Here is a 15,638-nt window from a genome sequence, read left to right as displayed (position 1 = left end):
ACATTATTTATATATAACCTTCACAACACTTATAAACCCATAAATACAAATGAATCAGTTGCTGGCAGCCCTAGCAGCTTGGAAACAAGTTTAGGATGCACTTGTTATTTTCAAGTAATATCACACTGATGCAGTAGTGCTTTTGGAAATTACCTGCTCATCAGCATCTATGTAAATTCAAAATGACTGTAAGGTGGGGTCATCCTACAGGTATTTCTGAACGATGATCACTTCCATTTAGCTTAATTAGAGGCTTTCTTAAAACAGCCATCTTTACTGCTTCTGCTTTTAATTTAACACCTCTAGTATTACCTTAAATATTCTCAGCTTTTCATAGGATTAGTATAATTTATGAATATGGAGTATGCAGAATGAAGGAAACCTGTATAATTTTAAAGCCATGCAGCTTTTACTGCATTTTATTTACAGTATGGCAATTTACAATTGGAAATCTTTCAAACCTTCCACAGCAGATGAACACAGATGCAAATATTTTTTATCACCATTCAACATTAAAGTGGAAAGAGCACTTTTTAATCTCAAACATTTGTTTTGCTAAACATTTGTGTGCTTTCTGAGATGCTGAAATTGTCATCGTCTGTTCATCGATCTTGTATGTGCATGTGGAGAACAAGAAGCTACACTACACCCATGTTATTTTCACAGACTGGTGCTGACAAGAACTGTGTAGCACTGCCTTTGTGTTCCACCAGAACAGCTCCACTGCAGACCAAGGGTGCACATGAGATTCTCTTAAGCTCTTTTAACCCTAAGCAAGGGAACTGAGTAGTTTCAGAAGGAGGTGAGGCATCTCACCTATGAGAGTTATGAGTTGTCTGTCTAATGACTTATGACATGAGGAAGTTCAGGCTGGATGATCTATGGCCATCTGTAATATTTCTGTATGAATTCTAGGCAAATAAAACTAATCACAAACTGGTAGGAAAAGTGCACAGACAATCAGAAAAAAGGCATATGTGTAACCCTTCACTTTCACGAAATGACATAAAATGTTAGCCAGAAAGGACAAAATATGAATGGCAAAGAGCTTCTTTGGTTTCTGTTGATAACAATTGCTATTACCTTAAATCCCACAGACACCTAGGTGCTGCCCTAGTGAATGAGGAAAGCAGCCCTCCTCATTCTATACTGTTGTTCAGGGAAGCACCAACCTGATGGAGAGACCAGCTGAGTGTCCCCATCTGTGCTCATTTGATTAACCTCTCAGAGCAGAATTGAAAACCTTTATCCAGTTGCAGGCTAGCAATGCTGAAGCAATATGACTTTTTAAATTTTTATTTTCTTTTGACTAGAGGCTAGGTAACCCAGCCTAGGTAACATAACTGCTTTGTTTTCCCCTGGGAGGATCATGAGGAGCTGGGATAGAAAGAGTAGGCTAGTCAAAGAAACAAACATTCAGATTTAACCTCCCGATGCTCATGAAATGTGTGCTTTGTTTCCTTGGTTTTGGTGTGGAGGTGTTCTTTGGGGGTTTTGTCTGTTTGTTTGTTTGGTTTTAATATGTTGAAAATGGTTTGTATTGATTGAAAAATCTCTTCCATGTATTTTATGGCTTTAGTAACCTACAGTTATTCTTGAAACTCAAGAAATTTTGGGGGAACATTTTTTCTCCTGGCCTCATCACTGAATTTTGTAGAAATTGTGTAATAATTCACTCCTTCACTAGTTAAGATATACTGAGATATCCACAAGAATTAAAAAAACAAATTCAAATTTGACTTACTGTTAAAATGAAAATAAATTGTTGTTTCCTATTTTCCTGAATTATAAATAGATAAAGGTCAAAAATAGAGAACTGACTCATTTTCCATTCAAAATGTCAAAAACCTATCTGCAATTTGAATCCATTGAAATCTTCCTAGTGAAATATAAAACATAAGCTCTGGTGCTGAGAATTGCAGTGGGAAGGGGCATAATATATCAGAAAAGAGCTTTATGTCAAACTTAACTGTAGTATGACTTCTCAAAAACTATAGGCTGTGCAGTCACTTATTTTCCTACTATGGATAGTGAAAGATTACCTATAATCCCTTGAAGGTTCAGATAAAAATGTTGGATGTCTGATAGGAAAGGCACATTTCTTAACGTTTAATAATGTTTGAGGAATGAAAAAAACACACTGAAAAACTGTCTTACTTGGATTTGGGTTTTAGCCAAAGCACAGAACTGTTTTTTCAAGCTTGATTAAACATTTACAAGCACCCTTTAAGATTTTAGAATTAAGTAGGGATAAAGTTTAAGTTCGACTGTTAATTTGGAGGAGTGCATTTCACTCACAGTTGGAAGCTAGCTGTTCTACAACATATTTGCACTTTTAAACTGAAGTATCTCTTCCAGATACTACATATGAGGAATAGCTGGGCTTGGTAATTGACTCTGGTCGGTGTTTCTGCCGGACTAGAGATATAAATTTCAAGTGAAAGGTGTAATAAAAAGACATTTAGCATCTAAAGTGTGGTCAGCATTATCATATTCTATTTCCTCTCCACCGCCCAAAAGAAAAAACCCCAAACCAACTATCATCAACAAAAAGACAAACTTAACAATGAACAACAACAAAAACCCCCGAAGTGCACCACCACAAATGTTCTTTGTACTTTTATGGTTGTGTTCAGACTTGAATAAGGTTTGAAAAAATCAATGGACGAAACCAGTTTGATTTGGGGTTGTGTTTTGCTGTGCGTGCATGTCTTTTTTCCCCCCACTGCTTATATATTCAGCTGGAAATATCATGTTTATGTATTTTTTTCTACATCTACAGGGTTAGAAGAAATTGTACTACAGGCTACCAATGCTACAAATGCTGATTTCTCCATACCTGTCTTCCTGTTGAATCAAAGGCAGTGATGGGCTCTGATCACACAAAAAGCTGTTGTTTTTATCATCATGACAAATCTTCTTGAGGTCCTAAATGCCTCTAGTCAAAAGAAAATAAAAATTTTAAAAAAAGTTTCCATGCTTAATATCTTTTAGAGCTAAAATAATAGTTATTTTCAAGTACTATCTTGATCTTAGTTTTATATTTACACCATTAATTTAATTTATTTTCTTTGGTGCCTACAGGATCATTTATAGATATCTTTTTGGACATTACTTTGCAGACACTGCAGTCAGCTGTTTATGCAAAAGACCTTTTGTGGGGTTTAGCGAGTCCAGGAGAAAGAGATTTAAGCAAAAAATGTTTGCCTTTTTGTCTCACATTGGTTCTCTCAAGACTGCTTAGCTAAGGACAGCAAAATGCCTAGACATTGTATTAATTAACAAAACAGCTTAGTCTTGGATATCATTTTGCATATTCAACCTTAATGTACTAGCAGTTGAAGTCTAATTAAAAGATACCTTGTGAAAAGCATGAAAATTTAATTAAGTTAACTAAGTTTCATTCTTAACTAAACAAGCTGCACTAAACAGAAAACCATGTGCCATCAGATTTTAATGTATATCATGAAACCAGATTAGAGACACTGATATTTGTGGTTTATTTTTTACCTTAAAGTTTAGCCTCTCAAATAACCTCTCTTTTCCTGGGCAACTTTTACAATTTAGCTTTGCTACAAGGGTGCTTAAAGAAAGATGCATTTAATTTTGGTTTTGTACAATCTGAAAATTGGAGTAATATGTATGATTGTGTCTGAGGCTGATAGGATCAGATAAATGTTCTGTGGGAGCAGAAAGTGACAAATCCAGTTCTAAAATAAGGGTTGCAGTTGCAATAAGTGATGCCAGGAGTTAAGTGTAGTGCCTTGGGAAGCTGTTCTGGACCAGGAAAGAAATTTTCTTATCAAAATAATTATTTGTACTCAATCAATGTAGAAGCATGTTAAATTTCTATACAATTTAAATTGGTCTAATCCATACCAACTGAGAAAATGGTCTTTTACTTTGCAATAAAAACTTCTAGGCAATCTGAATAATTGAAAATTTTATTAAAATTAAAAAAAAAAGAAAAATAAATTAAAATTCATTTTCAAAAATAAATTAAAAGAAAGTATAATTTGTCTTTGCTTTCCATGTATTTTAATCTCTAAATAAATTAGATTTTTCTCACACATTAATAATTAAATTACTGGTGCAAATCTTCTTTAAAAATATTTAATACAATTTTTGCAATATCTCAGCAATCTACATACAGGTCTTTACTATGTTTATTCTCTTACAGGTAGTTTGTTTCATGGTTCTGAGTTTGATTAAGAAAGGAAGGGCCTGCCCTACCTGTTACCTGCATTCTAGAATTTATTATCCATCTGAATATACCTGAAATACTTTTGTGCTTCTTCAACACTCTTAGTACATCTAAATACAAAACAGTCAGAGTTGTGACATTAGACTGTTGCATCAAGTTCAACTTATTGATCTCTTGTTGTTATTGTTCTTACCACAGCTAATTACACCTTCTGTGATTTTGAGACTGACCTTTGTGGATGGAAGCCACTGAGCAAAGGTGATGCTGACTGGAACATAATGAAAGAACAGGCTCCCCTTGACAGAGAACTCCTTGGCAGAGGCCACACAAAAAATATGGGGCATGGTGAGGCTTACTATTATTTTTCTCCTTCTGTGATGAAAATTCCTATTTGTAAATGGTCACAGACTGATAATAAAAACTGTTTTGAAATGGATGCCACACAGTATGTAAATAACACAGGTAATGAGTTATAGAAAGCCAGTCTATTGGAGATGCTCTTTTTTAGCTGTGATCTAGGTATCATCTCTTTGTAACCCTTATTGTTGGCTGGCACAATCACTGAGGTATGAGACTTAATGCAGTTTTTTTGAGATACTGATCTTTGAACTGAAAGCTGACTTTGTTTGTGCATATCATAACCATCGTTTACCCAAAATTCATGTAAGGACCATTCTTGGAAGCATTATTTGGACAAATAGCTTTTGTAGAGTGCAGTTAAATTAATCTATATTGTCTGGGGAAAATAGAGTGAGTATAATTTCCTTTTAAGTGTTTTCCTTCCTTCTGCCTGTATTTGCCATATAATGCATTCAGCTAGAAAACTGTTTTATTCCAGAAGAGGGCTGTCAAAAATATTTTTCCAAAGTGAAAATCTTATTATAGTACATTCCATAAAAACTAAACTGCCAAGCATGTTTTTCATTGTCAAATAATATTGACAAGTATTTTGTGACTTTAATTTTATTAAAATGTATCTATTGCACTGCTTCCAGTGGAGATAAGATTAAAATCTGCCTCAGAGTCCAGAGCCCCTTTAATTTAGATTGAATGAATTATGTACATTATCTTCAGTCAAACCTCCACACCTCTCTTCCATGTTCACATTAACAAAATGTGACATGTTAAGTATTCTACCTCAAGCGTTCAAAGGTACAGGAACTCCAGGATTAAAATCCACCTGAGCAGACAGTAGTAGGTGAAATATGTGTGTGTGTGTTATAGAATGATTCTAAATGAACAGACATTTTTTTCATTGGTCCTCATGTGATGAAGTGCACCAAAGTTGCTGCTCACTTTTCTCAGCAGCTGTTTGCTACTTCGTTTTATTGTCTCTGTAGAGTGGGGCTGGCTCTGCATTACTGCATTTTATGTAAACACTACTCTGTTACAGGTTTCAAACTCTCAAAGCTCCAGAGGGCTGCACTGATCTGCCTTGTGTCTTTCTCTGCTCTAGGTGCTGCTGAGAGCTGAGGGGTAATGTGGTCAGAATGAAGGCTGTTGGCAGCCTAAGTATCACATTAAAACCACCCATATGGAGCTATGTGCTGCTTCAGTTAAGATGCTTTGATACCTAATTTATTACAAGTTTGTTTCAGTGTTGGTGCAGGTTGAAGTCTCAAGCGGATTTGGAGATTCTTATGTCCCACCTCTCAAGCCCAGTAATGTTGCATTCCCTGTATAAGTTAGCTGAAAAGGTGTTTCTGAAGTGGTTTTGTACCAATCTATCATTGTGCCTGCTACAGCCATGACTTCAGAATTAGGATTACAGAATCTGAGCAAATTTTTGCCAAGGTTAAATCACCATCCTTCAGGTGGCAACTGTTCCTTTTAGTACCAGGGAGTGCTCATCTCTCTTCTCTCCTGGGGAGGGCAGTAGCAAATTTTGATTAATGGAGATCTTAACAAGGCTACAGTAGAGCCTCAGCTGCAAATGAAAAGTGAGTTCTTTGAAGTACCCTTGCATTCCAATGAGGGGAGCTTCCCTCACACTGTGGAGTGCAGCATTCCTGCTCGTGCAGGGAGCTGGAATGGTCCCCTCTTTGTGCCAACCTTGCTAAAGCCATGCCATTATTCACGTGGGGCTGGACCTAACCCTCGGCTTCATTATGTAGCCATGGGAAATAAATGGCTAAGAAGTAGGACTGTTGGCAGCACAATAGTTGATTTTCCAAGATGTAAGGCAATATGTGTAATATAAATGCTCAAAAAAGACTGAGCCTTTAGTGTTGTTTTGCATAGACTTTCATGAAAAAAGTCTCAGTATTCAGCAAAGGCAGCACTGACGGCATTCAAAATATGCTGCTTTAGGGCCCCTTGAAAATGTTTATCCTTCCCTACCTTTGTCTGAAGCACATCTGCTGTAGTTCAAATCCAAATGCAGTGCATTTGCCAGAGTTCAGATTAGATCTTTAATTAAGCTTTCATCCCCACTAGCACAGACAACAATGTCAAGTCTGTGGACCCCATGAGAAAATATAGCTTATTCCATTGGCTCCTGTGGTCTGCAACATTGTTAGCATGCTTAAAAGTGGCTGTGCTGTGCTGTGCTGAGAGTGAATACTGTACCCTAAAGGAAATAATTTCTGGTTTAAATTCTGTTTGAAACATTATTTAAGCCAATTAAAATGTGTCCTTTAGGGATCTTGGCTGAGGTCTCTGTTGTTTGATCTCCAGGGTGCTCTGTGTTGCAACTCCTCTGCTCTCCCCAGTCCATGCAGAGAGTGGATGGGCAACGTGTGAAGGTGATGGTTAATAGCTGTAGAGTTTTAAGGTTGGGGATTTTAAGGTTCTTGCTTGAAGAGAGCAGATAAAAAGTACTTCCAGTGGATCTGCACTGTAATGCTCTCAGAAAGGCAATGTCTGCACTGCCTTTGAGGGGCTCTGTAGTCACTTCCTTGGGTTTAAGTGCTTGCAGGCACCATGACAGGGTAGTCTTAGCAATGGCTGCCCAAATAACCTTATTTCCTTCTCCCTCTCTCCTTGTCTTTGCAATCAGTCATGATAATTTTAGAAAAGGGAAAGCCAAGAGCAGTTAGCAATTCTGTTTTGTCTTTGCCCCCATAGACACTGCTTGTCACAGCCTGTTACAACACTCTCCTCATTATCCACAGAGACTGAACTGATGGCAAAGCAGTTTAGATTGTTTTGATCTACAAATAAACTCTATGTGTCTCGTGAAGCATATAGTTACCTCTCTGAGGTAGCTGTTTGCCATTGGAGCATGACATATTTCTCATACTTTGAAATAAAATTTGTTTATAGGAGCGTTCATTTGCCTCAGTGGATCACATCAGAAGAACACAAAGATGGCAGTGTCTCACCTGGGGAGCCCTTTCCTTGTCAGGCCTGCCTCTGGGCTCTCCCGCTGCCAGGTAACAGTTTGATATTAGCTGTCCCCATCTTGGTGACCTACCCCTCACCTGATGCAAAGCATTTATCCTCATGGTCTAAGTGGTGCTGCTGAGGGCTCTGTTCCAATGCCAGTGGAAAGATTACAGACTAATTCTTTGGGAGGATGGAGGAGAAGGCAACTTTTTACTGCTTTGCTGCCATTTTTTCCTATCTGATTATTACTATTCTTTTCTAGAGCACCCAGCAGGCGACTCAGATTTCAGGACATGCTCATGTGGCAGAGGTACCTGGACAACAATAACAGGGCTCGATCAAATAGCCACTCTCTTCTCTGCAGACAGGAAAGTCACATAACCGGGGCTCCAAAATAGGACACCTATGGTTTGAAGTCACTGTACACATCAGCTGTGTTGGTGTGACCAGAGAGAATTTGCTACCATACTCCAGACACATACTGAATTTCAATTCATAATTTGATGAGGATGCTTTTTAAGCTGATCAGTGCAGAACTTGGGAATTACTTTGAATGTGGTTTTTTGTCAGATGTCCTGTGGCTCTGCAGAGGAATGCAAAACTAACCACCCAGGATAGTGGTTGATCTGAAAAACTAGAAAGGTACCAAGAAAAAATGTATCAGGAGGGACAAAAAGTAGAAATATGTGAGATGAAAAATGAAAATACAGTTTTTTATAACTAGATGGTTGTGATTTTCAACAAAAATCTGTATTTTTAAAACAGAACTTGAAGAAATGTATTTAATATGAACCGCAACTATTGACTACATTCACAGCTGTAATTTTATTTGTCCTTTTGGCCACTGAATAAAATTAATAGACACTGTTCAGTTTTATAACTCCTTTTTCTTTTTTCTTTTTTTTTTCTTCTTTCCTGAGGCTTTTTTTCTTTACTATTCTGTAACTTTTCAATGCTTATGCCACACTGGGGAGAAATTAAGTTTTGTAGTTAAGATGTGGGTTTTTCTGATACTGTATAATCCCTTCTTATTTAAAAAGTCAGAGAGAAGAGAAGGAAAAGACAGAGAAAACTTGTCAAAATAATTTTATTTTATTCTGTGAAAAAAAGAAGCTTTAAAGAAACAAACAAAAAAATTTAAACTGGTTTCTTAATTTTTCAGACTCTGTATAGAACTGAAGCTGTTAATTCCACTTAAGAAAACTTTTTTTTTTTTTTTTTTTTTTTTTTTTTTTTTCTCAAAAAGAAGAGTCAGAGAAGAAGGAACTGCATTTAGAAGTCCAACAAGTAGCAGACTTTTTTTTCCATCAGGATCTAGGCTTAGGTCATATCACATCTAAGGGACCAGAAAGAAGAGCTAGCTTAGCTAAATCTGTTTTACTTGTTGAAACTGCAGCTCATTTGGTCTACACACATCAGTGAGTTACCAGATCTCAGCTGAATAGCTGCAGCTTGCAGCTGAGGAGTAGAAGCCTCTGAAACAATTCAAGAACAGCACATTGCTGCCATTTAAACCAATCTCACAGTTCTTAATCTTCACATGACTCCTTAGTGTTATAAAACATTAGAAACAAAATAGATGCAGGAGAAATTCAAGCAGGATGCTGGTGCAGGGAACTCAGAAGGCCTGAAGCATCCCATCAAAGCCCTGTGTGCTGCATTACTCCTGGGACACCCAACAGCCTTTGTACTCACAGTGCATTTGTTTTGACAATTTCATTTCTCTTTTGTTGACTTTGATACTGAGTAGATAACCACCTTTCAGATTAATTTATCTTAGAAACCCTTAAGGCAAACTGGGCACCACTGATATGTGAATCAATGAATTATTCTGGTAAGATCTATTGCAGAGTTTGGTCTGCACTCAAAATAAACACAGATGCAGTGGGGATGCACATATTTTTCTCTACTTCAAAGTCAGAAAAGAAACAAGTGTTACTCTAAGTATGCATGTATTGAATGAATTTAAAATTCTTGGATCCAACATATGCTAGAGCAAGTTCTTACCTAACTGTACGTGTCTGTCAGCAGTGTTTTTGAGGACTGGAAGTCTGGCTTTCTGCCACATTATCCCTGCAAACTTTTATTTCTGGGAAAGAGCAACGAGTAGGGGTTGCTCATTAGGATGTGTTATGTTCTCTGCCTATTAATGTGAGATGATGCCCTCTGTTGGATATCCCACTGAGAGGATAAAAGGATCCACACAAAGAGATCTGTGTTTATTATTAGCTTTACAAGTTCTTTAGCTCCAGTTGTTTAAAAAGAAAAAAAAAGGAGTTGAAGGGTAACAGATTTATATTGTTCTTTTCTGATTAATTGAAGCTTAGAATTAACTCATTTCTGCAGCTTCTTGTAGATGTAAGCTAAGAAACATCTTCATTTAGCTCAAGGCTTTGGAGTTGAAGAAACAAATTTCTAGTCCCAGCTCTCTGTTTATGGCTCTTTAATGGACACAGTAGTCATTGTACAGTAGAACATGTAGACATAATGAAGGGAAAATTATTTCTTATTTAATGAAAACATAACTTTGTTTGAAAAGCTGTTTGAAAGATAAAAGCCATCTAAATTGTTTAGAGTGCAATTCTTCAAACAGCTCATTTTGGAAAGTGTTTGTATACCTGCTGATTTCTATTTCTTAAGCTTTTTGCTGGGAGAATGAGTTACATGAAAGTATTTAAATTTATTAATAAGGATCAAGATTATTTTATATAAGACATGATTTTCATGAGTGGTGGTAAAATTAAACATAGAGAGACTGAGTCAGCCAGACCTGAAGCCAGATGATATTAAATGTAGCAGTGTGTTTTAACAAGAATATTTCTGCATGACTGATCCAGCTCTTATTTTACCTTCCTGAAGAGTCAAGTATTATCAAAATCAAGGCTTTTGCAGGGAAGTAAAGATACTGTAGTTGAAGAAATTTTAGGCTTTGTCTATGTGGAGAAGCAGGAAAGACTCAGGGGGAAAGAAAAATTTAGTCTTTGAAAATCTTATTTCTTCCCCTCAGTTGTCAGCTGAACTTTTCCCTGGGAATGTTTAAAAAAAAATTTACATGTATCAGACTTACTCTGTATTACACGGGAATGATCTGTGATTCTCACTGTTTTCTTAACTCTTCTGCTTCAGAAGCAGCCTCATCCACATACAGTCTTTGCATTTTCCTCCCATATATTGGTCAATCTGCTTGTTTCAGGAGATGAATAGATTATTTTAAAAATCTCTCTTCAGCTCATATTCATTTATGTTGGTTGTGGAAATAAAAGATCGTGAAGTTTCTTTCACATGAGAATCTCAATGATTGCACTTCTGAGAATAACATGCCTATGAAACTGTCATATATTCAGCATTTTTAAAGAAAAATTATCTTTGAGAAATTTCTCAAAGTGGTTACTACGATAAAGAAGTTAAGGGAAATCACCCTTCAGTCTGTATCAGTTGATAGATACAAGTCAAAAGTAAATTGTAGAAATAAGCTTTACTTTCAAATATAGTTTTTTCTTTAGACATGATACTGCTTCTCAACATGCTGTAATTTCAAACATCTCCATTTTTTCTGCCAAGTCTGTGCTTGGGCCCATCATGTCATTTGTTGTTGCAATGTACATATATTACTTGCGACTGAATTGATTGCAGATTGATTATATAATTTTTTAAAGCTATTAATTCAAAACTCTTTCAACAGGTAAAATTTTGGTGCCGGTTATCTCAGGATTCCCAGCTTTCTGTCTTTAAGAGGACTGCATTGAATGGAAGTTTGGAAAAATTACATGACATTTCAGGATTGCCTGAGATGAATTGGACAAAAGTGAATATACCTGTAGAAAGTGTGGCTGAGGAATTACCTTTCCAGGTAATTAAATATCACATTTACATTGCTTTCAAAAAGATATTTTACTTTGGCCTTTAGAATTAATTTCATTTTAATGCTGAAATATAAAAAGATAATTTCTATTCTTTAATGTTATTATGAAAAATAATTTAATTCAGCTTTTTCCACAGGTCCATCTATTAAAGAGCATAGCCATTGTTTCAGTATTCGAGGCATTAGAATACCTTTTTGTAGCAAACATCAAGGGACCCTAAAAATTATATAGCTCCAACTCCCATTGGCAAGGACATCTTTCATTTGACCAGGTTGGTCAGAGCTCCATCCAGCCTGGCCTTGAACACCTCCAGGGGTAGGGCATCCACAGCTTCCTCAGGCAACATGTTCCTGTTCCTCACCACCCTCAAAGTAAAGGATTTCTTCCCAATACCCAATGTGATCCTACTCTTTTTAAGTTTGAATTCATTCCACTCATCCTGTTACCACATGACCTTGTAAAAAGTTTCTCTCCAGCTTTCTTGTAGGCTCCCTTCGCGTACTGAAGGCTGCAATTAGATCATTCTGGAGCCTTCTCATTTTGAAGCTGAATAAACCCGGTTCTCTTAGCCTTTCCTCTGATGTATCCCTCTGATAAACTTCGTGACCTCTTCTACACTCAATCCGACAGGTGCTGGGGACCCCAGAGCTGGAAACAATACTCTACGTGAGGTCTCACAAGGGCACATTTAGAGGGGCAGAATCTCCTCCCTCACCTGCTGCCCACTCTGCTTTTGGTGCAGCCCAGGACACTTTTGACTCTCTGGGCTGTGAGGGCACGTTTCCAGCTCACATCCAGCCTCTCACCCACCATCATCCTCAGGTCCTTCTGGGCAGGGCTGCTCCACATCCCTTCATCCCCCAGCCTGTGGGATACTGGGGTTTGCCCCAGCCCAGCTGCAGCACCTTGTACTTGATCTTATTGAACCTCATGAGATTCCCATGGGCTACTTCTCGAGCTTGTCCAGGTCCCCCTGGATGGCATCCTGTCCTTCAGGCATGTCACCTACACCACTCAGCTTGGTGCACCACTGCAAACTTGTTGAGGGTGGACTCGATCACACTATGTCATTAATGAAGATATTAAATAACACTGGTGCAAATACAGATCCCCGAGGGGCAGCACTTGTCACTGATGCTCATCAGGACACTCAGCTGTTGACCACTACTCTCTGAATGTGGCCATGCAACCAATTCTCTATCCACCTAACAGTCCATCCATTAAATCCATTTCTCTCCAATTTAAAGAGCAGAATGTTGTGGAGGCCATGTCAAAGGCTTTACAGAAGTCCAGGTATGGGACAGCTGTAACCCTTCACTGATGCAGTCACTTTGTCACAGGACACTGGGTTGGTCAGGCAGGACTTGCCCTTGGTGAAGCCATGCCAGCTGTCTTGAGTCACATGTGTCCTCCATGTGCCTTAGCATAACTTATAGGAGGATCTGTCCCATGATCTGCCCAGGCACACGGGGTGACGCTGACAGTGCAGGTTCTTCAATTTGCAATCTATCCCTACATTTATTGCACCACATTTCTAACTACATCAGGCCTTGTACAGATGAACACCATTAAATGATGCTGTAAATCATCATATTTGGTAACCATGAATAGCTAATTTAAGAAGATATGTAGATTTTATGTGTTCCAGCAGAAAGACTATTCATTCAATAGTGATGACTTTCACCAGTTTTGATTGAAGCAAGATTATCTGGGTTGCATAACTTTCTCTAGGTAAAAGTAGTTATGGCTTTGACAGTTGAGGAGCAAATTTCTGACCTGATCAAATCTCAGTTGTAGCTTTTCCTGGCTGATGTTCAGAGTTGGTTGCAGGAACTATTTAGCTCCTGTGCAGATGTCCTAAGTTATAAAGAAATATATAAATATTGGGGGGGGGGGGTGGGGGGGGTGGGGTGTGTGTTTGTGTCTTTTTATAATGTCACCTTCAACGAATTAACTTTTTTTTCTGTCTTCAGATTATCTTGCAAGGTACTATTCTAACAACAAGTGCTACTGTTGCTATTGATGATATCAGTGTAACAGAGGAATGTGTAGTTGTGAATACATCACTTCCAGTAGTCAGCCAGGAAAGTGAAGGCAAGTTTCATGGTTTTCAGTACATTTTCCCCGATGTCTGGTATATATAACTGGGATATGACTGACAACTTGAAGTTACTTTTAACAAAATAGAGGATCATCTGAGAAAAGGAGTCCATATGCCGTAATCAATCATCTCCCTGGAAATGTTCTAGGCCATGTTGCATGGGTCTTTGACTCTGCGCATGGCAGATTAGATGACCTTTAAACTCCTTCCCAGTCCAAACCATTCTATGGTTCTATAATGAACACTTTCATCCTGGTGTTATACCTTAGCTGCTAGGAGAAGTTTGCACTAATTCTGCAAAGTGAGCTCTGGTGGGAATTTCCTGATACCCTTTACTATGTACCACCTGCTCACATTCATGTTTGGATGCAGAGGGAGAAGCAAAGCAAATGATCCTACATTTTCCACTAAAGAGCAAAAATAGGTTTACCTTTAGGGCAAGAGGCTTCTCCTGCCATTACTGCTAAATATCTGACATATAATAAATGCCCAGCAAACTTGTCTTTGTACTCACACTCTGTAGTCTTGAAGAGCCAATGAATGGAAATATAAAACAACATAACCTTCTGTCAGACTGCTGCTCCTAGTCCTCTTGATGCCAACAGCTGCTTTCCAAAAATGGCATGGGCACATGCACAGTTGGGGTAGTGTTAATGAGCTATATCCATTAGGTAGCTGAATTAATTATCCAAAAATTTAAAGTCATTATAGACAACTTTGGTGTTCTGTTTTTAAGGCCTCTCTGATCCCTATATACAGTGGGGTAGAGGTATTTAGAGAAAGAATTATTTGTTTTAATTATTTTCCCTACATCTCCCTCATTTACCCTTTAATCATATAGATATTATTTTTAGCAGGGAGGTTTTTAAAAAAAAAAAAAATAAAAAATCCTTGTCTGCATAGAAATGTGAGTATTTAAAAAATTTAAGTTAAACAAAGAATATGAAAAGCTGCTCATCATTCCTCTGACTTACTTACCAGAAATCTACTAAAGAAAAACCAGCAGACCCTGGCTTTTGGTTTCCCCATTCATTGAAATTTGGGGTGTTTTCTAGTGTGCAAGTTGAGGTACAGGCTAGTAATGGTGCAGCACCCAACTTTGGCTTCTTGCAGCTGTCCTTGTAACCCGAGCACAGAGAGGGTGTGGTGACAGCAGAATGGTTTGAGGAAAATCCTGTACCTTTCTCTCAGGGAAAGGGCAGGGAGCCCTACCAGCCTCTGGCCCCTGAGCAGGAGCCTGGCTCTGTAACACCAAGATGTATTTGATAACTTTTCACACAAAAGTTTGAATATTGTGGACAGTAAGATATAGTTCAAGACCAACAGACATTGAGATCAGCTGTGTTTCTTATCAGCTGTGATATAATCTAGCACACTGCATAGGCGCTACTCTGCTCCTAATGCTGAGCACGTTGCTACATTGAAAGAGGATAAAAAGCACTTCTTATAATTTTAAATACTTGTGAGCTTACTTACATGCCTTTTTCTGATTTTTAAGGGGAAACAGAATCTGCAGATGCTAATGCTTCATCTTTATACTGTCCAGCGGGATTTTTTTCTTGTGAGGATGGGCAATGTATTTCATCTGACAAAGTTTGTGATTTTAAGCCTGACTGTGCAAATAACCACGATGAAACCAAATGTCGTAAGTGAAAACTTTAAAATCTGTGTTGTTAAGCTCCTGTGACTGTGTTTCATTGTCCTATTTGCAATGCTTTCATGACTTCATAAATCTTGCAATTTAATTAAAAGTAAAAGCTCTTGAGAAATAGTTACTTCACTTTGATTCTGTTCTGTGATATTTCCCCTTTTAGTTTCTGTAGCAGCTACTTCTCTCTTAGAATTAAAACCAGAAAAAAAATTTTGATTAATTATTTAAAAAATAGTACTTTTTTATAATTCTAATGCACTGGCCACAGACTTGCATTCAAACTGTATGTTTTATATACTTACTTTTGATGTGAAGATGCCACAGATGTACCACTGTACCACAAGCCTGGTCACAGATATAATTTAAGCTGAGTCATCACCTTCTGTTTGGATGTGCTGTGACTCCTGTCAGGGCCACATGCCTGGGCTTTCTCTGCATGGAAACCAGCACATGGGAAAGTAGAGGGAGATGATGCATCTCAGAATCCCTCTC

At 37.8% G+C, this 15,638-nt stretch overlaps 1 protein-coding gene across 1 annotated transcript in view; it reads left to right on the top strand.

The window, feature by feature from the left end:
- MALRD1 (MAM and LDL receptor class A domain containing 1) overlaps positions 1-15,638 on the top strand; it is a 229,147-nt gene that overhangs the window by 28,284 nt on the left and 185,225 nt on the right. Inside the window, 4 exon segments of the mRNA XM_066316924.1 lie at positions 4,403-4,549; positions 7,469-7,578; positions 11,214-11,381; positions 13,368-13,488. Of these exon segments, the coding sequence (XP_066173021.1) occupies positions 4,403-4,549; positions 7,469-7,578; positions 11,214-11,381; positions 13,368-13,488 (546 nt within the window).

Source organism: Sylvia atricapilla, chromosome 1, assembly GCF_009819655.1.
Source record: "Sylvia atricapilla isolate bSylAtr1 chromosome 1, bSylAtr1.pri, whole genome shotgun sequence".
Taxonomy (NCBI): Eukaryota; Metazoa; Chordata; class Aves; order Passeriformes; family Sylviidae; genus Sylvia; species Sylvia atricapilla.
The sequence above is the reverse complement of the archived record's forward strand: the minus strand, read 5'-3'. Positions and strand labels throughout refer to the sequence as shown.